This window comes from Symphalangus syndactylus, chromosome 5, assembly GCF_028878055.3.
Source record: "Symphalangus syndactylus isolate Jambi chromosome 5, NHGRI_mSymSyn1-v2.1_pri, whole genome shotgun sequence".
Classification (NCBI taxonomy): domain Eukaryota; kingdom Metazoa; phylum Chordata; class Mammalia; order Primates; family Hylobatidae; genus Symphalangus; species Symphalangus syndactylus.
The window spans coordinates 64,536,709-64,561,562 of NC_072427.2; the positions used below are offsets into that span (position 1 = coordinate 64,536,709).

At 37.4% G+C, this 24,854-nt stretch overlaps 1 protein-coding gene across 3 annotated transcripts in view; it reads right to left on the minus strand.

Annotated features, from left to right (window-relative positions):
• Positions 1–518: 518 nt before the first annotated feature.
• Positions 519–24,854, minus strand: part of FSIP1 (fibrous sheath interacting protein 1) — a 188,841-nt gene continuing 164,505 nt past the window's right edge. For 2 of the 3 annotated variants that reach the window (XM_063639082.1, XM_063639081.1), the window contains 2 exons: positions 17,609–18,119; positions 2,164–2,272 (listed from right to left, as the gene is read on the minus strand). In XM_063639082.1, coding sequence (XP_063495152.1) covers positions 2,196–2,272; positions 17,609–18,119 — 588 coding nt within the window. In that variant the 3' untranslated portion in view covers positions 2,164–2,195. Of the gene's footprint in view, positions 792–2,163; positions 2,273–17,608; positions 18,120–24,854 lie in introns of those variants that run through there. The other variant, XM_055278660.2, reaches the window with a different exon arrangement.

Genomic DNA, 24,854 nt, shown 5'->3' on the forward strand with positions numbered 1-24,854 from the left:
CTTATGGAATGTCAACATAAAATTTTCTCATGAATCTAAGTTACTGACTTGTAACTAAACCATCTCTCTTAAAATAGTACTGCAGACTTTCTTTTAAAGTAGCTCATCTTTATTTGATGCAATCTAAAAGGCCCAAACTCTGAAAGAAAATAAGAAGCTATTGTTAACTATTATTAGCAAAATAATATATCAAATAATTCAAACTCCTACTTAAGAAACGTGTCATCACCAATAAGGTAGTAAAGGCTCTTCTAACATTACTTTGTTGAGGCAATTCATTTCATCTTATGGCAGGTTGTACCAATTTCACAGAAATGAGACGAGTGGGAAGAAGGAAAAGCAGGGCCACGGCAAAAATTCCCAGTGACCAGCATGATCTGTCTGAATCACAGTAGAGGTGAAACATACAAAATTGAATACAGGACAATCACAGCACTTCAACGAGTTTTACCCTAACACATATACATTAAAATGTTGGTTTTTATAATGAATCCTAATATTGTAAGATTAGCAATAAATTTATAAACAATGGTCCCAAAAATTTTAATGAGCAAAAACCATTGAACAATTACACCCCAAGTCTCAAAAATATCAAGGAAATATAATCCACAAAGAGCGACTCCAAATGTCAAAATCAATAAAGAATAGTCTCTGCAGTGCATTCATTGAATTCAAATAATTCAATGAAAAATTTACTTTAACTTCATTACCAACTTTCTTAAAAGCACACCCAGCAAGTCCTTATTAGGATTCTTTACATTCTTCTGCTGCATCTTTAGTCTCCTGCTCATCTGCACATAAAAACAATAACCACAGTTATTAGAGATTCAGAAATGTATGCATAATTAAGAAAAATAACTCAGCCTTTAAAATATTAAATCCTTTTACACATGAGGCAATAATCACACTCTCATTTAATACTTATTGAACAGCCACCATGAGCTGCAGACAAAGTTTACAAGAAAAATAGAAAGATCAGGGCTCCTACTCTCACTGAGCTTACAGCTCAGGGAGAACACTACAGGTTTTGGAGCTAAAATGATTATGGATGTGGAGACACACACCGAAGTTAATATTTTGCTTTATACTAAGTTTCTGGGAAGTAGAGTGAGACCAAAAGTAGATGTTATATGTAGAATAGATAAGAGCTGATCGCCTTTCATTTCTTGAAGTGAGAAAAAAAAATTGTGGCATTAACAGAAATGGAATGGAAATATTTTTCTACCCTTGGTGAGAAGGTTATCAGAAAATGCAGAATTGACAATAGAACTAAATTTTAAAAAGACAAAGAGAAACAGGAGAAACTGGAACCTTCACGCACGACTGGCAGGAATGGAAAATGGTGCAGTAGCTTTAGAAACAGTCTGGCAGTTCCTGAGAAGGTTACCATAGACCTGGCAATTCCATTTCTAGGTATATGCCCAAGAGAAATGAAAGCATACATCCATACAAAAACTTGCACGCAAGGGTTCATATCAACATTATATGTAATAGCCAAAAAGTGGAAACAATCCAAATGTCCATCAAATGATGAATGGATAAGCAAAATGTGATATATCCATATAATTGAGACTTATTCAACAACAGAAAAGAGTGGAGTACGGAAACATGCTACAACATGGATGAATCTTGAAGACATAATGTAAGAAGCCAGTCACAAAAGGCCATATGCCATATGATTCCATTTATATGAAATGTTCAGACTAGGCAAATTCACAGAGACAGAAAGACTGGTGATTGCCTAGGGCTGGGGTTGGGGAAAAATGGGAAGTGATTACTAATACCTACAATGTTGCGTTGTGGGGGGTGGAAAAAATAAAAAATTGATAGTGGTGATGGAGGTACAACTCTGTAAATACACTACAAACCATTGAATTGCACATTTAATGGGATGAATTGTAGGAAGCTGGTGAACAGTGGCTCCCCAAAACTCACATCCTCATCCCTGCAACCTGTGAAAAGGGTCTTTCTAGATGCAATTAAATTAAGCATCTTGAGATAAGAAGATCATCCTGGATTCTCTGGGTGGGCCCTATATTCAATAAGAAGTGTTGTTATACAAAAAAGACAGAGGGAGATTAACACACACAGATGGAGGGAGGCAATGTGAAGACAGAGGCAGAGACTGGAGTGACGTGGCCACAAAGCCAGGAATGCCCATACCCAGGGGAAGCTGGAAGAAGCATGGAAGTGTTCTAGCATTGTCTCCTAGGGCCTCCAGGTGGCGTGTGGCCTTGGTGACACCTTGATTTCAAACTTCTGGCCTCCAAAACTGCGAGAGAATAAATTTCTGTCATGGTAATTTGTTGTGACAACCATAGGAAACCAATACAAATATATAAATTATATCTCAATAAAGCTCTTATTTTAAAAAGACTCAACCTTGTAATGAAGGGCAGATGACTTGCAGTTTCAGAGCAAAGTGATAAATGTAGTGGTACTGTCAACACATGGAGAAGAAATATTAAACAGGATGTAGAGGGAGGTGGGATGAATGAAAAGTGGATCACAATACCCCATGCATGAGGTGGGAGATGATGGGACATAATTCCATGCCTTCGTAAGTGCTATTCTCTCACTATGGAGTGTTCTTTTTCCCACCCAGCAAATAACCATTCATCCTTGGAGGTGGAACTTAAATGCCACCTCCCACCCCTCTGTAGTGTTGTCTATGTACTTTGTCCTGAAGCTCTTACTATGTTTGTCCTACCCTACTGTAATTATCTGTTTTAAGTGTCTGTCTTTACTCACTTAAAAATCATCATCAATAGACCTACATTGAGTAATAAAATTTTTCATCAATAGACCTAGAACAACGGTCCTCAACTGGTGGAAATTTTGCCCCCAAAGAACATTTTTTGCAATGTCTGGAGACATGTTTGTCTGTCATAACTGCAGAGGACACTACTGACATCAAGTGAGTAAAAGCCAGGGATTCCATTAAACTCCCTACAATGCACAAGACAGCCCTTCAAATGTCCAGCTCAAAATGCTAACAGTACTGAGGCTGAAAAACTCTTAGAACTTAGAAAAGCATCTAAAACACAGTAGAATCTCATGAAACGTTTGTGGGGTAAATCGACGAATGAATGGATGGCAGATGGATGATGAATGACTAGCATGGAGCCCTGGGGTTTTAAAGCATGGCTGCACAGCAGAATCACCCAGACCCTGTTCTCAGAGACTGACTTAAATGACTGCTGCCAGAACCCACCCCTAGAAATTGATTTAATTCATCTGGGATGGAACCAACCTGCTAATCTGTTTTAAATCTCACCAGGTGATTCTAACATGCAGACAGAGGTAAGAGGCAGCACCGGCTAAGGAACAGACTCAGTATAGCTTAAATGCCAGGCCGGCTCAAGGCAGATGGAAGTAGAGAGACTGGGCAATCAAAAGTATGCAAAGCATAGATAGTTCCATATTGGTTATATGTGTCTCAAAAATAAAATATTAACGAGGAAAGAGTAGAGAACTCAAGGGAGGGTCCCGGGGCATGCTTGCTCTGACTAAGAGGTTGCCCAAAAGAATGACAAGATGGATGGCTGGAGAGATCACAAGACAATGTGGATGCAGCAGTATCTTCATTAAAAAGAAATTTAAGAAGAAAAAAGCAGAGATTCAGCAGATGGGGAAAAAGATACTTTCTGTACATTATTTTCACTACCACCATCTATTTTTGATAATCCTAAAGTAGAAGTGAGTAGTAAACCATTCAGTCCGGAGCTTCTCACTCTTTAACATGCACACAAATCACTGGGGGTATCTTAAAATTCAGGCTCTGATTCAGTAGGTCTGCAGTGGGCCTAGGACTCTACATTTCTTTTTGTTGTTGTTGTTGCCCAGGCTGGCGTGCCATATCATGATCTCAGTTCACTGCAACCTTCACCTCCCGAATTCAAGCAATTCTCCTGCCTCAGCCTCCCGAGTAGCTGGGATTACAGGCATGCACCACCATACCCGGCTAATTTTGTATTTTTAGTGCAGACAGGGTTTCTCCATGTTGGTCAGGCTGGTCTCAAACTCCCAACCTCTGGTGATCTGCCTGCCTGGGCCTCCCAAAGTGCTGGGATTACAGGCGTGAGCCACAGTGTCCAGCTGAGACTCTACATTTCTAACAAGCTTCCAGCTGATGCTGACACCACTAGTCTATAGACCTAGTTTACAGTCACAATAGCGGATCTTCAGTAACTTTTTACTTTACCCAATTTGAATGAAGCAACAGAATCAGAAGTTTCCAATAATTGATAAAGTGATAAGGACATTACAATTAAATATCAAAACTCTCAAGCAACCTTTGTTCATTTTATATTGCTAAACAAAATGATAGAGAAAATGATCAATAGCAAATATTTATATGAAAAGTCTACCTCAAGAACAATTAAAGAAAATTAGTTGAAAGTAAATTGAAGATATAAATTAATCAAAAATAAACTTACTGTACACTAAGGTTTTATATTAAAAAATGAATTAAAATTAGACATTTCTAATATGGCATCTCTGATATTTTGGCCAAATAAACTCTGGAAGAGGGTTGGTTTCACTAGACAAAGGGAGGTTAAGTCACTAAGGGCATTGAAGAAGCAATGTGTAGCCTTGGAAAAGTAATTTAACAAATAGTAACTATGAGGTCTGAAGGCACACACTGTTTGAGACAAACAGAAAACTATTAAGGCAATGATGAGTTAAGGACTTCCCTAAGAGCAATCCAAAATATTTTTAATGGAAAAGATCAGCTAATAGGGTCACTGTTTCTAGAATCACACCGCTGTCCTGCAAACCAGTAAGACTATACTATAACAAAGAGAGTTTTCTGAAACAATCTAGTTGCCTTGAAACTGTTCAGGCGGTATGACGAAGGACATATACCAACACAGACCCCCTTCAAACCACTGCAACACCCTTACCAAAAGTCAATCTGCCGGCAACCAGGCCTCATCCAGCAAGTTACAATCAATGGGCAAAATTTCAACCTCAAGTATATTCAGATTATATAGTCATCATTATTAGTAGAACTTTTTTTTTATCTGAGGATCCCAATAAGATAACATAATTAGCTTTCTTTCATCTAAACTGAAATCTATAGTTCTCAAGTGTTCACAGTGAAATCCTGTCCCTAGCACTAATTTAGCAGCCTGGACATTCCATCCCAGGAACTCTGATTTCAGCAAGTCTGGATAGGTCCTTGGACACAGCTAGAAAACAAATAAGCAAAAAACTCCCCAGATGATCTTGATACTCACTGTGGTTAGGAATAATGCTCTGTGGTTTGTAACAGTGCTTCTCAAACTTTATTGCCGGGAAGTTATCACCAGGGATCTTATTAAAATGAAAATTCTCATGCCCTAGGTTGTGGGTGGGCACTTAGGGGCCCTGCATTTCTAACAAGCTCCCAGTGGTAGGAATGCACTACAAGCAGAGGAGACTTACAACATGGAATGGAAATTCAATGTCTCCAAAGGACCAAGCCCATGAAGTAGAGAGCGCTAGGTGGGGGCTGTGTCCTCTTGGAGAATACACATGCCTTCTAAGGGGAGCATCTGCTACTCAGCTCCCGTAGGCGGTGGTAGAACTTGATGATTTGTCAGAAATGTCAGAAATCTAGCCTTTTATGGAAAAATCTCCTGACAACGTTCAATGTTAAATGCCATGTAAGCCAACCAAGTCCAGTCACAGAGCTAATCATTTTATGTGAATGTTCTCATTTGATCGTCATTACAACCCTACAGGGTATTAAGCCATCTTATATGATAGATAAGGAAACCAAGGTGTAGAGGAGAGAGAGAGAAATTAACTAACTTACCTAAGATCTCCATCTAGCAGCAGAACAAGGATTCAAACCCAGGTCTTCCCTACCCAGAACCCATGTTCCTAACCACTAGGCCACTTCCCACTGGTGCGTGGTAGGCCACTCTCCCTCTGCTAATCTACGTTCTAGCCTGGGATTCTGCTACTTACTTGGACTCCCTTAGTTTGGTCCTTTGAGTAACTAATCTGCTCTTTGGTTTTATGTTCACAGTTTCAATTTAGAGTGACCAACCGTTCCAGTTTGCTAGAGACTGAGGATTTCCTGGGACATGGGACATTCAATGGTAAAACCAGGACACTTCTGAGCAATCCAAAACAGTTGGCCACTATAGTTTTCATTTAGAGGCATTATTTTAAAAAGAAAACAAAACTTACATGACTCTTACTGCATTTACTATAGGCTTTTAAACTGACACATAATTGTACATATCTATGGGATACACAGTGATATTTTAATACATACAATGTCTAGTGGTCAAATCAGGTAAATTGCATACCCATCACCTCATTTATCAATTCTCTGTGTTAAGAACATTCAAAATCCTCTCTTCTAGCTATCTGAAAATATACATTATTGTTGACTATAGTCACCCTACAGTGCTATAGAATATTAGAACTTATTCCTCCTATATAGCTATAATTTTGTATCCTTTAACCAATAACTCCCTATCCCTTCCTCCCTGCTAACTTATACAACTTTTCAAGAATACTGTTCACTCAATAGGTCCAATGAGAAATTCCACTTTGTTTTTCTTAAAGAATTAGTGCAGTTCTGTCCCCGTTTTTTACTGCACAACTGATTTTGTGTCCGTTTTTGCCCTATTTTACTATGTTTGTTATTTGCTAATACCATGTTCATCTTTATTTTATGAATTTCTGTTAATAATTAGCTCAAACGCTTAGTAGGAAGGGAGAATACTATACAAGCATAGATGGCTTTTGCTTTGATTACCTAGAAAGCAACTCAGTATTAGATAATTTGATTAAATACTAGACTAACTCACAGACCTGATGCTTTTTGCTTCGGAAGCGCCAATACATTCAGGATTGTCTCTGAGGTTAAGTGTGACCTGACAACACTTAATCCCCACTCTCCTCATGCTTCCACAAGGAGGAACTTGCAGTGGAAGCATGCTGGCCTCACTTCACAGGCTCCACACTGTCCGCGGGAAGCTAAGTTTGGGAGATGAAATGGCATGCTCAGCTCAGCCCCTGCCGCCTCAGGAGTCGGCACCCAGCTCCCACCTGATGCTGCTCCCCAAGGCTCCATGCTTTGCTCCTCCACCCTATTGGTTTTACATGGACAGGTCTCCACAGACGATGCCTGAGGTTTTCCATCTCTGCCAGTGACTGGGTGGGTATGTTTATTTTAAAGGCATAGCATTAGAAGCCTGTCTGACTGCCCACCGGATCACGACAATCCTCTACATTTCATTAGCAATAAAGCGAACCTCCTTGATCTCCATTTGTCAGAATCTATCTCTCTCTCAATTGGTTCTGACCTGGGTGGGGAAGAGAAGAGTACTATTTATTTGTCCCGTAAAACCCCAGTAACTAGTGAGTACAATGCTGAATTTACTGAACCTTCTATTCAAAAATTCAAATAATAATGGTTACCATGAAGCTTAAAGCACAAACATTGATAATGTGTTTCACATTGAAAATTTTTAATACAACTGATAGGCAAATCTTTATTTTTCAATACCACCATTTAAATTGGTCTTCAAGGTCACTGAGTTTGGTTCTTGTTTTGAAGCCTTATCTGACTCTGCCTTTTAGAAGCAGAATTGAAATAGTTGGAACAGACCTCAGCACATCAAGGAAAAGACAACTACATATCAGTAATACTTGCTACTGAAAGAGAAAACAATAGATGGCTTTTCTTATTTTCTTCCTGTCTGCTTCCAGAAATCTAATCGGAATCACACTCTTGTGTATCTATTTCCTGAGAAGGAGGTAGAACAGAAATGTAACAGCCGAACACGCAGTGACTCCTCATTAGTTATGTCTTCAAAGGGCTTTTTGTCAAGAAAACTGACACAGCATTCAGTTTTGATGCACACTTTTGTAGAAAGCACATAATGTACAATTTAGTATTTTTGAATAAAATTGATCAGCAAGTTATTTTAATAATTGTAAATAATGAGGTTAGTAAAACTCCAACTTCAGATATTCTAACATGCTCAAAGTAATAATGTAGGACCTATTCCTTCGAGCTTATTATGTAATAAACAGAAAGTAAAATATGGTTCACATATTCACACCTATGACATCTTAATCATACTCACAGGGTTAATTGTTATAATTGCATATTAAGATTATCTGGTATAATCAGAGCCATGTTCTATGTCTCCATAGCTTCTTTCCATTAAGTCACATTAAGTTCCAATTCATTCCATCTTGTCATGCTCTACCCAGTGACAGATATGCATCAGTGTGACTCATGTTCACATAAAAATAAAGTCATATCTTAGCAAATTAATTTTCTAAACCCCCCTACATATGGACTCCATGGGAATGAGATCCCATACACAACAAATCATTGCATCCAATTTTGTAAGTTTGATTTCAGAAGTCAGAGGAGATTCAGATACTTTCTCTCTAATAAAAACCCTTTATCCAAAAAGAAGGACAATATACTGCAATTTTAGAGTAGAACAAAGTTTTCACAGTTCATTTATTAAATGAAGATCTTTGGTGTGGAGAAAGCAAACCACACCCATCTAACTGAATTGCATTTGTAAGTGAACTCTGCTGCTAAATAAAAACATTATAGCTGGAAGTTCTAGTCAGCAAGACGGCAGAATGGGAGTTGCTCAGCTCCCATACCCTCAACAAAAATCCAACCAACAACTATTTACAGGCAAGAATATCTTCATTAATACTCCTGAACTCCTTGAACGTGAAAGGCTGAGACACCCCCTTGGACCACATAACTGAAAAAAGCCTCATTCAAGGGGTAAGTGGAATAGAGGAATGGTTTCACTTTGACCACATCACCACTCCCCAAACCCTGCCACACCTCAAGCCAGCACAGCACCACACACAGAAGATTCCCTGGGTCCACAGTTTCTACAGTGGGAAAAGAGAGTTAGAGGCAAACATTCAGCTTCCCCAACATTCTGGGACCCTGAGCAGGAAGCCCACTCATTATTATCGCCCAGGAAACACTGGGAGTTCAGGCAGGGCTAGACCACCTAGGATCAGCCAGAAACACAGAACAAAAGTGAGACTCACAGAAACGAGCACATGGATCTTGCAGTGGCTCTGCATTCTAGCCAATGGAGGCACTCCACCAGAGAAACTGGCCAACAGCATTAGCATTGTCCTGCAGGAAGTACAGTCAACTGATCTGCCAGGCTTCATTCCCTAGCCAGCTTCCCCACCTAGCTCTGGTGCTCTCCTTAAGCCTTCCCCAGGCCAGGCAGCAAGGGCAAGTCAGTGATTACCTAAGGAGGGTAGCAACGGGCCCCACCCAACCCCAGCAGCCAACTAGCCTAACCCTACCAAGCCTTCATGTTCTGCTTAAGGCTTCCCAGGCTGGGAGGCAAGTGCAGGTCAATGAATGAATATCTATGGACAAAAGTACCTGGCCCCACCCAACCCCAGCAGCTGCATGGTGACCCCACAAAGCCTCAGTGCTTTGCTTAAGGCTTCCCTGAGGGAAGCCTGCATCCACGCGTTTCTCTAGATGATAGCCTGGTCCATCCTGAATGGCTGAGCACAACAGCAGAAACCTTGCCCAGTCTCTGAGCCCAGCACACAGCCCTGCCCAGCTACAGATTAAAAACAGCAGTACTTCCCAGCCAGAGAAAACAACATGCAACCCTGTGCAATCAGAGGCTATTACAGAGCCCAGCCAGTAGCTCCACCTTAACTGTGGAGTCCAGCTAGTGATCTGTCTCATCAGACCACAGAGCACAGCCAGAGGTTCCACTTGACCTCAAATCACAGGCAGCAGGCTGGCCCAACAGCAACCCAACAGCAAGGTCTACCTGTCTGGGGTTGTTACCAGCTGGCCCATCCATAATCAAATGCTAAACTAGCTAGTGAAGGTCTACCAGTGTGAAAGAAAACCTTCAAGGCCAAAAGAGGTGGCCATTTCCTCAAATGTGTAGACAACAAGGTTTAGAAAGAATCAGGGAAATGTGACACAACAAAAAGAAACTAATAAAGCCCCAATAATGGACCCTGAAAAAAAATGGAGAGCTATGAAAAAAGCATGAAGAAAGCCTACATAAATTATGGGACACCATCAAGAAAACTAACTTTCTTATAATAAAAATCTAAGAAAGATATGATAAAGAAAAAGGCCCAGAAAATATATTTAAGAAAATATGGCTGAAAGTTTCCAAAATTTGTGGAAATACGACAACATCCAGTTATAGAAAGCTCAGAGATCTCCAATTAAATTCAAGCCAAAGATGAGTGCACCAAGACAAATCATAATCAAACTATTAAAAAACAAAGACGGCCGGGCATGGTGGCTCATGCCTGTAATCCTAGCACTTTGGGAGGTTGAGGTGGGCAGATCACAATGTCAGGAGTTTGAGACCAGCCTGGCCAATATGGTGAAACCCCATCTCTACAAAAAATACAAAAATTTGCTGGGCATGGTGGTGCGTGCCTGTAGTCTCAGCTACTCAGGAGGCTGAGGCAGGAGAATCGCTTAAACCCAGGAGGCAGAGGCTGCAGTGAGCCAAGCTCATGCCACTGCACTCTAGCCTGGGCGACAGAGCAAGACTCTGCCTTAAAATAAAATAAGATAAAAATAAAAATAAAACAAAGACAAAGAATCCTGAAAGCAGTAAGAGATCAGGAATGTATCACATTCAAGGGAGTCCCAAAACAGCAATCAGCAGATTTCTCAGCAGAATCCCTACAAGCCATAAAAGGGTGGGATAATATAATCAAAGTGCAGAAGAAAAACAAAACTGGCAACCAAGAATACTTAACTCAGCAAAGCTATTCCTCAGAAATAAGGGATAAATAAAAACTTTCCCAAACAAACAAAAACTAAGTAAGTTTATCACCATTAGGGCTGCCTTACAGGAAATGCTAAAGGGAGCTAAGCTGAAATAAAAGGCTCCTAACTGATACATAAAACGTATAAAAGCAAAAAGCACTAAATGGTGTAAGTAAGACATAGTCATATTCAGAATAATACTGTAAGGATGATGTGTAAAGGAATTTTCTCTGTATTATGAGAGTTAAAAAACAAAACTATTAAAAACAAATGCAGCTATAATGAATTGTTAAAGGAATCCAAATTCCAAAAAGATGTAAAATTTACATCTAAATCATAAAAGATGTCGGGGGGAGGGAGTTAAAGTATTGAGATTTTATATGCGATAAAAGTTATCAGCTTAAAATAGCCTGTTATAAGAAGATTTTTTGTTTTTGTTTTTTTTTATTTTTTAAAGATATGGAGTCTTGCTATATTGCCCAGGCAGGGCTCAAACTCCTTGGCTGAAGTGATCCTCCCACTTCATCCTTCCAAGTAGATGGGACTACAGGTATGCACAACCATGCCCAGCCTGTACAAGATGTTTTATATAAACCTGATGGTAAACACAAACAAAAACCTGTAATAGTTGCACAAAATATAAAAGGAAAAGATTCAAAGCATACCATCACAGAAAATTATCAAACCACAAAGGAAAAGTAGCAAGAGAGGAAGAAAGAAACAACAGATCTACAAAACAACCAGAAGCAAATTACAAAATGGCAGTAGCAAGTCCTTACCTATCAGCAATTACCTTGAATGTAAATGGATTAAAGTCGCTAGTCAAAATACACAGAGTGGCTGAATGGGTTTTAAACATAGTAATAAAAGGCCAACTATATGCTACCTATGAGAGACTCACTTTACTAGTAAGAAAATACATAGACAAAGTGAAGGGATGGAAAAGTTACTCCATGCAAATGAAAACCAAAAGAGAGCAGGGATTAGCTATACTTATATCAGACAAAATAGACTTTAAGTCAAAAGCTACACAAAGAGACAAAGAAGGTCATTATATAATGATAAAGGGATCATTTCATTAAGAGGACATAATTGTAAACATATACACACCCAACACTGGAACACCTAAATACATAAAGCAATTATTACATGATCTGAGAGATAGACTGCAATAGTATAAGAGTAGGGGACCTCAATACCCCACTTTCAATGATGAAGAGATCATCTAGACAGAAAATCAATAAGAAAACATTGGACTTGAATTACACTTTAAATCAAATGGACCTCACATTCATATACAAAACATCACATCCTACAGCAAGAAAATACACATTCTTAAGCACACATAGGACATTCTCCAGGATAGGCCACAAAACAAGTCTTAATGAACTTAAGAGGATTTTAATCATATCAAGTATCTTTTCTGATTACAGTGGCATGAAACTAGAAATCTATAACAAGAAATTTTGGAAAATTCACAAATATGTGGAAATTAAACAACATGCTCCTAAACAAACAATAGGTCAGAGGGGGAAAAAAGGAAATCAAACTATATTTTGAGATAAAAATGGAAACACAACATAACAAAACTAATGGGATGCTGACCAAAGCAGTTCTAAGTGGGAAATATATAACAATAAATGCCTATTATCAAAGAAAAAATCTCAAGTAAACAATCTAATGTTAAACCTCAAAAAAACTAGAAAAAGAACCAACTAAGTCCAAAGTTGGCAGAAGAAAGAAAATAACAAATATTAGAGCCAAAATAAACGAAATAGAGACTAGAAACAATAGAAAAAATCAACAAAACTAAGAGTTGACTTTTTGAAAAGATAAACAAAATTGACAAACCCTTAGCTAGAATAACTAGGAAAAGAAAGAAAGAAAACTCAAATGAATAAAATCCTCTGAACTCATCACATCATCATGTAATGGGAAGATAATGATTATGACCATATTTTTGTCTCATGATAGTTTTAGCTTATACAAAAAGTCTTAATATAAATGACCAAAAATAAAGAAATGCTTAAATTATGATACATCAATAGAATACATTGCAGCCATTATAATGAATGATTTAGAAGAATATTTAATAACAGAGAATGCTCAAAATATAAAAGAAAAAATAGCAGAATATATTATAAGAAGAATATGAAGACAATTTAAAATATACAACTAGAAAAAAGATGAATGTTAATATTAACAATGAATAGGTCTGGACACTGATTTTATCTTCTACACTTTTCTGTATGTTTCAAATATCCTTCAACAAATTTACATTTGTTGTGCTATTAGAAAGCAATAACATATACTTTTTAAAGTCTTAAAGCTAAAAACTTCTGCTTATTTAAAACAAAACAAAAATGAAATGAAAGAGGAGACATTATAACTGATACCAAAGAAATACAAAGGGTAATTATGTAAAATTATATGCCAACATATAATAACCTAGATATTTTATTGGATAACCTAGACATGAACAGATTCCTAGACACATACATCCTACCAAGACTGAATCATAAAGAAATAGAAAATCTGAACAGACCACTAATGAGCAAGGAGGTTGACTCAGTAATAAAAAGCCTCCTATCAAAAAAAGGCCCAGGGCCAAATGGCTTCACTACTGAATTCTACCAAACATTTAAAGAAGAACTAATACCAGTGCTTCTCAAACTCTTCCAAAAAATTGAAGTGGAAGAAAGGCTTCCGAACTCATTTTACAAGGCCAGCATTACCCAGATACCAAAGCCAGACAAGAATACTACAAGAAAAAAAAATTACAGGCCAATATCCCTGATAAACACAGATGTGAAAATCCTCAACAAAGTACTAGCAAACCGAATTCAAAAACAATTAAAAGAATCATTCACATGATCAAGTGGGCTTTATCCCGGTTCAACACATGCAAATTAATAAGTAGGATATACTACATTAATAAAATGAAGGATAAAAACCATATGATAATCTCAATAGATGCAGAAAAAGCATTTGACGAAATTCAACACTATTTCATGATAAAAATTCTCAACAGATTAGGTATAGAGGTAAAGTACATAATAAAGGCCATATAAGATAAATCTGTAACTAACATCATACTCAACGGTGAAAAGTGGAAAGCTTTTCCACAAAGATGCCCACTCTCACCACTTTTTTTCAACATAGTACTTAATGTCCTGGCCAGAGTTAGGCAAGAAAAACAAATAAAAGGCATCCTAATAGGAAATGAAGAAATGAAATTATCTCTCTTTGCTGATGACAAGATCTTGTGTATAGAAAACGCTAAAGACTCTACCAAAAAACTGTCAGAAGTGACAAAAAAAAATCAGTAAAGTTACAAGATATAAAATCAACATACAAAAATCAGGAGCATTTCTATACATTAAGAACAAACTATCTAAATAGGAAATTAAGAAAACAATCCCATTAACAATTGTCCCTAATAAAAAAAATTAACCAAGGAGGTGAAAGAACTATATATTGACAACTATAGAACACTGATGAAAGAAAGTGAAGAAAAAGCAAATCAATTAAAAGATGTCCCATGTTCCCAGCCTGGCCCACATGGTGAAATCTCGTCTCTACTAAAGATAGAAAAAATTAGCCGGGCGAGGTGGCACGCACCTGTAATTTTGGCTACTCGGGAGGCTGAGGCAGGAGAATCACTTGAACCCAGGAGGCAGAGGTTGCAGTGAACCAAGATCATGCCATTGCACTCCAGCCTGGGTGACAGGGCAAGACTCCGTCTCAAAAAAAAAAAAAAAGAAGATGTACCATATGCATGGATTGAAGGAATTAATGGTTAAAATGTTCACACTATCCAAAGTCATCTATAGATTTAATGCAATTCCTATCAAAAATCCAATGTCATTTTCACAGAAATATAAAAGACACAATCCTTAAATCTGTATGGAACCACAATAGACCCTGAATAGCCAATGAAATCTTGAGCAAAAAGAACGAAGCTGGAGGTATCACACTCCCTGATTTCAAAGTATAACACAATTATAATTGCAACAACATGCTACTGGCATAAAAACAGATAACATCAATCAACAGAACAGGACAGAAAGCCCAGAAATAAACTCATGCATTTACGGTCAATTGATTTTTGACAAAGATGTCAAGAATGCACAATGGGGAAAGGTGTTGGGACAACTGAATATCCATATGCAGAATAATAAAATTTAATCCTTATCTCACTCCATATATAAAAATCAACTCAAAATGGATTAAAGACACAAATATAAGACCCAAAACTGTAAAACTACTAGAATAAAACAGGGGAAATGCTCCATGACATTGGTCTGTGCAGTGACTTTTTTTAAATATGACCTTGAAGGCACAGGCAAAAATAGACAAATGAGATTATATCAAACCAAAAAGTGTCTGCACAGCAAAGAAAACAATGAACAAAGTAAAGAGACAATCTGTGAAGTAGGAGAAAATATTTTCAAACTACATATCTGATAAGGGGTTAATATCCGAAATATATAAGGAACTCAAACAATTCAATAGCCAAAAAAAAAAAAATTAAAAAATAGGCAAAAGACCTGAACAGACATTTCCCAAAAGAAGACATAAAAATGGCCAACAGGTTCATGAAAAAATACTTAGCATCATTAATCATTAAGAACATGTAAATTAAAATTAAAATGAGATGCTACGTCACACCTGTTATAACAACTATTATCAAAAGATGAAAGAGCCCGGGTGTGGTGGCTCATGCCTGTAATCCCAGTACTTTGGGAGGCCGAGGTGGGTGGTTCATGAGGTGAAGAGATCAAGACCATCCTGGCTAACACAGTGAAACTCCATCTCTACTAAAAATACAAAAAAAAAAAAAAGTCAAACTCATGGAAGTGGAGAGTAGAATGGAAGTTACCAGTGGCTGGGAGATGAAGAAGGGGAAAAAGAGAATGGAGAGTTGTTGGCTAACAGGTACCAATTTTCACTTAGGAAGAATAAATTTTGAGATGAATTGCACAGCAGGGTAACTACAGTCATTAATCACATATTGTATGTTTCAAAATAACTAAGAGTAAATCTCAAGTGTCTTACCACAAAAAAATGGTAAGTGAGGTGATAGATATGTAAATTAGCTTGATTTACTCATCTCACGTTGCATACATACATCAAATCATCATACTTTACCCCACAAATGTATATAATTATGATGCCAATTTAAAAAATATTAATTTAAAAATTACAGCTTGCAAAATTTCATGTAAGAAACAAAAAGTCCAAATCTTTATATAGAATGTGTGACTTACATAACTCTTAAGCAACATTACCTACTTTCATTGGTAATGTAAGGAATAAATGTGAACCATATTTTCAGTGTTTTATTCTAAAACTGGTTATACATTTAAATTCTTTTATTTATTAAACAGGCACTTGGCTTAAGGCAGCACTTTAGACACCATGGAAAATGTAACAATGAATTGCAAGATAGAATCTCTGTTTTTAAAAATGTTACACAGTTTTAAGGAAGAGAAGGTGAGTATGTATGTGATCCTATAGGAAACCAAAGTGCTTGGACATTCACAGAAGACAGAAAACTTAACAGAGGGGACCAGGGAAGGCTACAATCAGAGAGGATAAGGTTGGAATTCAAACACCATTGAAGGGGTACCTGAACATTTCTGGGAAGAAGAGGGCCTGAACAACAGCAGAGGCTAGGAAATCACCGGAAATCATTAGATCAGATTAGCTATACACTGAATAACATTTAGGTGACTACTTAGAGATTGATTAGGAAAAGAACTTCAGGTCAGACCATGGAGACACTGAACAGCAAGTTAAGGAATTCTGATTTTGATCAACAGGCATTGGTGAGCCATAGAAGGAAGTGTGGTTATCAAAGCTGTGCTTTAAGGAAATTCGTTTAGTGGTTGTCAACAATGGTAGGAGGAGAAGAGAGACTTGAGGCAGGGAGGTCTGGGAGAAGGGTTACGGGATTGGTCCAGTTGAAGTTGTAGGAAGAGAAAGGAAGGGATGGGCATGAGAGACACTGCAGGAATATAACAAACAACACCTGAACGCTGGAAGTGGGAAGCAAGAAACAGAAGTAATTCAGTGATGACTCCGATTTTGAGCCTGGGTGACTAAGGAAATGGAAGTCAAAACCGAAATCTGACTCAGTTCAGAGTTAATGGATTATAGATTTAATAAGGAATAGATTAATAGAAATGTAATAGCCAATATATTTTAGAGTAATTTACAACAGAGGTAAAAGTTGAATCTATTTAAATAGATTCACCAATTGTTACACAGATTTCTAACATAAATAATTGAATATTTGTTTGTGTCAAAAACTGGTTATAGCTGTATCCTGTACCGTGGTGCCATTGCAAGATGAAACACTAGATCGTGACGCAACACCTGAGAACATAGGAGTGGCTCAGGAGAGGAGGTTTGCGTATAGAAACTAATATAACCACAATGAGTTATGGCGTTTTACATTTTAAATTCATTCGTTAGAACAAATTTTCATCACTAAAGTTTGAAAATACTAAAGTTTGAAGTTGAAATACTAAGCAAATCTATTCAAAGTATTTCTCTCCATTCAAACTAATTTCTCTTTTCCTGTGAAACCAACATTTTCTGGATGACACAATTAATTACCATCAAGAATAACGTATTTCATAGAGTACTAACCTCAACTTTGATTTCATAAGAGCATTGGGAAATAGGTTTTATGTTTGCATGCTCTTACTGACGGTACCTGTGACTTACAAACATACCTTCTATCTGACTCTAATTTAAACCGTAATACCTTTATATTGAGGTGCTTTTAAGAATTATTTACCAAAACACATGTTCGCCAAGCCTCACCTGCTATTGTATTCTCTGGAGAACTGAGTTTCAGATGTTGGTCTTCTGATGAAAGGCTCACACTGATACCATACAGTGGATCATCTAAGAAGGATGGCCTTTTCAGTCTCCCAATGCCAAGAGTCTTCGACATAAAATAGTCTTTTCTGTCACTAATAATATCATCCTTGGAGAACTGAAGGCATTTCATATTCTCTGCTTCAGTGACAAGAGCTTCTGACATGTTATGTCCAGTCAAGGCTTTAGTGAGATAGTAGCCTTTAGAAGCTTCACATTCTGCACTCTCAAGCATATCTGCATCTTCTACCTCAGTTTTCTGGACCTTTGTTTCTGATTCATTTAGCAATTTAGAGATGATGGACCTGGAAAGCTGGGGGAACACAGGTGTTACGTCCTCAATGTCTTCATTTTTTCTTTCTGAAGAAAGTTTAATGACGGATTTTTGTTTAAGTATGCATTCATCCAGAAGACACTTTAACTGTTCTTCAGAGAGATGTGATGTGGATTCTAACTGATGAAACAAACCAAAAGTTTACATAGTCAGTTGACTGAGTAAACACATTTATTTTTGGTAGGCATCCAGTAATACAATATAAATGCAAGTAACCCCTTACACAACACATAAAAATAGAAAAATAATTCATTGTAAAGTATCCAAAACTATAGGGGAAATGTCATAATCCTGGCAAAATCTTTTATTGGTGTTTCTCTGACCCCACCCATCCCTCAGCAAGAACCCCACCACCATCCAATTCCTTAACTGGGAAAAAAATTGGCATACAAGGCAGACTACCCCTACCCCTGGGGGTTCAGCACTCCCATGTCTGTCCACAACTGTCAGTGGACAATACTGCTGAAGACAGAAAAGGAAGGGTGAAGAGTGGTGCATCCTGCGATGTGTCGTTGCTGCAAAGCTACAGGTCTAGGCAGAGGCCAGGGGCATTCCAGAGGCGGTGCATTTGGGAAGAATGATTTGATCATCCATATTTAATCTCTGCTTGTAAAGGTTACCAGGGCTAAGTGTTTCAACCAAGACCTTAAATATTTAAAAACATTTTTTTTCTTTCAGCATTATTCTCAGGAAATAAATTTTTAAAAATCAAATGAAAGTAGAGAGCCATGTTCTACAAGACTTCAGCTGAATAGCATGAATTTGAGTTGCAACAATCTCAAAAAGGAATTAGATTAAAATATAGTGAAACACACTGAAAAAAAATGTCTGCTTCCCCAAAAAATCAGTGTCTTCCATGGTTTAAATGTGGATTATCTAGGAAAAGACTAATCCTCCTTTACAGGGGCATGAATTATCTGAGAACAAGAAGTCCCCATAAGAAAACTTAATCATGAATTTCAATGACTTTAACTTCTACTTCAGCAAAGTAAAATAATGTTATTGGCCTACTCTGAAAGTACACAGTAAAAAATAACTAAATATTCTGCATATGTAAAGTACTGAAATAAAAAGCTATTACTGATACTAGTATAGTTAATTCTCCACTATTAGGTAAAGCTTCTAATGCAACTAATAAATACTAACATGTAAAACAATTTTGTGCCATGTTTAAAAAATATTGTTTAAAATTATATTTAACTTACCTACATTAAAACTAGTTTTTACAGTGGCAAGTGTCACTATGAGTATGAGGATAATAAGAAATTGTCTGGAAATATATTCTTAGTAATTATTTGGAATTCAAAATTCAGGTGACTGACCCTAAGGTTAAATACATGTCAAGAAATAGGATTAGAATAATGTATTAGCAAATTCTACTTTTAGTCACTAGGCATTTCAGGAATCCAGATATAATATTTTATCCATCCATATCCAGAATCAGGAGCATTGTCTTCACCCTATTATGGAAACCTAGTCAAGTAGAAAATGAAGGAAGTCCTTCTATGACATTAGATACCTAAAACACACTTTCAAACTTTGCTTATGTAAAATTACTTATAATGTGTAGACAATTCCCTAGGATTTAGAAAGAGCCCGCTGAGTGTCATCCTTACCAAACATCCTCATCAAAGCCTTATTATGATGAAATTTTTAAACACTAGAAAAAAAATCAGTCCACATTAGAGCAGGTCTCTAGGGAAAAAATGGTAGGAGGGAGGATTGGTAGATTATCCAATATGCTTGACCATTTCCAAAAGTAATATTGATATGATAGATGTTTGGCAGTTCTGATGATGTATTTGGCTAAATACACAGAAAATGAAGCAAAAGGAAAATCAAAGCAATTATGAACTCTGGGGAAAACAAAAAGTTTTACAAAAAAAGGAAAAGCAGTGACATATACACAGAAAATTAGGCAAAAGAAACTAAGATAATTATGAAGTCTAGGACAAACAAAAAGTTACATGAGAAAGGATGCCATAGGCTAATAATTGCTTCTGCTGTGAATATTTACACAGTCAATGATAATATAAATACTGATGACTAAGGTAAGCAAAAATTGTGACTTAACTATTTTGGGGAAATGTGAGAAGAAACAAGGGGTGTTTGCGCTTTATTAGTTAATTATTGCCTACCATTACAGCAACCCAATACATAATGTCTAAAACTAATCAATTAAGAAAATTATTAATAAATAATATAGAGGTAAAATTAGGAAAAACATAAAAGATTTAAAAGTAGTTAACTGGAGAAAATATTTGGGGTAGGGAAGGCTGAGGCAAGGGGCTGCCATTTTTATTTAAAACATTTTAACACAATTTTTTCTTTATTACTATAACAAAAGTTAAAATTAAATATAAAAATAAAAGTAATTTAAATGTACTCTTTTTTTTTTTTTTTGATATGGAGTTTTGCTCTGTCACCCAGGCTGGAGTGCAGTGGTGCAGTTGTGGCTCACTGAAACCTCTGCTTCCTGGGTTCAAGCGAGTCTCGTGTCTCAGCCTCCCCAGTAGCTGGAATTATAGGCACCCACCACCACACCTGGCTAATATATATATATATTTGTATTTTTAATGGAGACAGGGTTTTACCATGTTGGTCAGGCTGGTCTTGAACTTCCGACCTCAAGTGATCCACCCACCTCAGCCTCCCAAATTGTTAAGATTACAGGCATGAGCCACCATGCCCAGCCCAAATGTTTTAATAAAAATGCACTTAGAAATAAAATTTAAAATATTTAAATGAAATTCCAGGTGATTGTATGTTTGGACATCAGAAGCTGACCCATGTTTCAAGGAGCCAGAAATTTATATAATCTTGGAGCAAGAGAAGGGTATTTCTTAAAAAAAAAAAAAAAAAAAATACAAAATTACAAATTCAAAATTAGGTACAAAAGCGAGTTTCTTTTATTTTAGAATGTGAAAAAGATCACAACAAATTACTGGGATCTTGGGGAGGGTTGAGTCCATTTCTTACAGTATCTCTTTAGGTCATTGACCAGACGCGCTTACAGAAATGTTTGCTGATTGCAACCTGGCTTCCTCTTCCCACCCCAAAGCTCCTATAAGTGAGAGGCCCTGAGCTGAATCTTCACTGGCTTCATGGTAAATGCTTCTGGGTACTATGAGATAAAACATTACACATTTCAGCTTGTGTGTACACAGAAATAAGCTGGACTACAATTACCCTGATCCTCCTGGGGGAAGCAGCTGGATAGGAAAGAAAACACAGAAGACTAGAACCTGGGCTTCCATCCAAGCTTTGCTGCCTTGAGCTTGTCACCTGAGTTCTCAGGGGCCCATCTCCTTTATCTGTAAAATGAGGAACTTTAGAAGATAATCTCTACATTAAATTCTAACTCTAAAATTGCTTTTTATGAACAACTACTCTAAAAATAAAAATAAATTTTAAACTAAACTTTTCTACTTACTTTAGCGTGTAGCCTGGGTAGAGTTATGAAAACAAAATAATAGCAAAAAGAGAACTTTTATTTATTTAGCTCCTTCACAATATCAATCCTGAACTCTTATAAAATAACTAAAAATTCTCTGGCCTCAAAATATAAGTAAGAGCAAATGAAATACATTAAGCCCTCAAATTAATTTAGTGATAGTGCTTCTGGGTACAATACAGATTGGAAACTTTAACACGACCCATCTTTCTCATCTTTTGATTCCCAGAAGAGTCTTGCCCACAGTCAAAGCTCAGTAAATGACTATCATGAGAATTGAATGATTAGAATGCTTAAACCATTTTTTAAGGTATATATTAATATAATTTATTTACAAATACTGAACTGAACTAAACTAGGGCTCCATCACAAACATCCCTAACTGCCCTCAATAGTTAAGGAACCATCTAACCCACAGCCTTTTTCCAGATTGCTCTCGAAAATTCTGAGCTAATAAGCGCCATAACTGAACCACTCACTGTGCAGGCACTGTCAAGTAACCATCTGTTCAAGTATTCACCTCAAAGTATTCATCTTTCGTGCCAGCTCTAATTTCCCAGTATTCCGTAAACAAGTTATTATTCATACTACTCCTGTCCTTCATAAAACTCAACATAGTGCATCTCAGTCTTCGTTTTTCCAGGCCAGAACCCAATCTCTTTTCAATCTGTGTATGAAAGCCCCTCTCTTCCCACCTTCATTTTAGTAGCTCTTTTATGAATCTTCTTTCTTGTTTCAGCCAATACACACACATTTCATAGTAAAAGAGTAAATCTGGGGGGAGGGGGGAGGGACAGCATTAGGAGATATACCTAATGCTAAATGACAAGTTAATGGGTACAGGAAATCAACATGGCACATGGATACATATGTAACAAACCTGCACATTGTGCACATGTACCCTAAAACCTAAATTATAATTAAAAAAAAAAAGAGTAAATCTATTGGATTTTTCGTCAGGAAAAGAATAGAAAACACATGCGGTTTTAGTTCTGCTGCATCTTGCTGATCTGGTTGGCACACTAGGTTATGTCTTACAGAATAATAATAAATAAGTAGCATTCACTAAGCAGACTAGACTCTGCTCTAGGCATATTACATGTATTGATTCCTTTAATCTTTGCAATAAACCTATGAGGTAGATACTATTGTCATTTCCACTTTGCAAATGAAGAAACTGAAACACTAAGAAATTAAGTAACCTCTCCAAGGTCATATAGCTTCTAATCGGTGGACTTGAAATTTGAATCCAGGTAGTCTGGGTCCAGAACCTAAATGTCTAGCCACGTGGCTACACTGCCACTCGCTATAAATGAGTTCTCCCTCTACCACCCTCCAAGTGTCCTTTTCCCAACTGCTCTTCATTTTTCTGTCCATTCTATCAGATACAGAAACTCTCCCTGCAGAACAGTTTACTTAAATTGTGACTTTATTACCCAGTTTAGCTTTCGTATGTATGTTTTATGCAAATGTACACAGTGTATGTTTTATGCAAACATACATAGTGCCCTCTCTTTTAGCTCATTAAAAAAAAAAACCCCAGCCACAACTCCATTCCCAGGATGCCCACTGTTTACACATCTCCACCCAGATAAATGCCAGTTTGATGTAGAAGCTAAATTTGATGAGGAATGCAACTTGTAATTGCTGGAGATGGAACACAGACTGTGGATTACCTCACTCTCATCCCTGCCCCTATGCTATATATCCGGAGTTTCCCCAGCCATAAAAATCTCCAGTTAATTGGGCAATGGATTTGTTGACAAGGCAATCAAGATTATGTCCCTGGTGCAGATAATCAGAAAGTCTACCCATTATAAACCAGCAGAAGCAATCTTGTCCTTTGATGTAAGCTTACTTTGGGTGTTTTTTATTTCCCCCAAACAGCATTCCTAAAGACCCACCCTATGAAACCAATACCATTATCACAAGTGAGAAAGGGTGGAAAGCTAGAATGTTCTAAATGATTAACAAGGAGAATACGGATGTACACAGATTTTAATGACACCTAGTTCTACTTCCAAATAAGCAACTAAAAAACATTCCACCGTTTGCTTAATGACGAAGATAAAAGTTTATAGCTCTCTGTTGCAACCACTGCTGGCAACACCTCAGTAGTAGTTTATTTTAGTCAAGGTTTTTTGGCTACAAGGAACAGAAACCCTTATGTCAAAAAAAGAGGTGTTAGGGTTGAGGTTTGCTGTAAGATCAAAGAAGTCATTTCATGGACAACAACAAGCAGGAGATAAGAGTATAGACTGCCCTTTCAGAGTCTAGAGCTGAGAAGCCACCAGGAACCAAAGTCACGTGCCCCATCTGTCTTTCTGGGTCCGTGTCATCTCTTAACTCACTGCCTGCCTGATGCATCCTCTTCTCTGCAAACCAGCTTTCTCTGCTTATTGATGGTTTCTGCTTTCTCACAACCTCTGCTTGCCTATGTAGCATGAACTGACTCTGTAAGAGTATCACACACACCAACAACTGACTATGTCCTTTAGCTCTCTATATTCTTTTGCTTAAATTTTCAAGCAAGATAACCTGGTCGGTCACTGGCCAGGTTGATGGACTGCCTGTGTCAGGTTCAAGTGTCCACCACTGGTCCAAACATCTGAACAGAGGGTCACATGGTAGAAACACAACCATCCAAGCCCAAGGTTTTGGCAGGGCTGTGAGTAAGGTGATTTCCCAAACAAGAGGGTATCAACAGAACAGGGATTCAAAAATATCATATTTTTGAACTATAATCACTATGAAGTAAGTAACCATCAGAAGGAACCTGCCACTTAATTTAGTTCTATAGTCAACTACAAGATTAATGATTGAAGTGTTTCCAAACTTCACCGATCTCATTAAATCTGGGTACTCACTGAAGAGTTATTTGAGATATAAATGTTGAACTAGTTGACAGAAAATATCTACCTGTGCAGAGAAAAATAAAGGCACTCCAGTTAGGCTACAGAACAGCACTATCGAGTCTGAATGCTCGCAATAGGCTCACATCACTTGCTATAGCTCTTTTGGATTAAACACATCTAAAAATCAAGGGGGAAAAATAATTGGTGTTCATTTTAATGTCTGTATCAATGGCGCTAAGGATTCATAGGAGAAAAGGGCTTGTTCTTCATTCCTCTCCTAGCTCCTTCCCTCCTTTTTCCATTCTCCCACCTTCCTCTCCTACACTGAGGCTGCCCCAATCATATAAAGACAAGTCCGGCAGGTAGACTGCTCTTAAGAGGCCAAACCAAGGACAAAGAGTCCTGGGGGCCAGGGACAATCTGGCATATTTTTCACTAGAATAGTCAGAGGCTGTCTGGCCAGAAGAGAATCTGAACTCTAGTCAAAAAGGAAGCAAATATCATTGCCAGAGAAACTATGTAAACCACCATGAAGAGTGAGGGTTG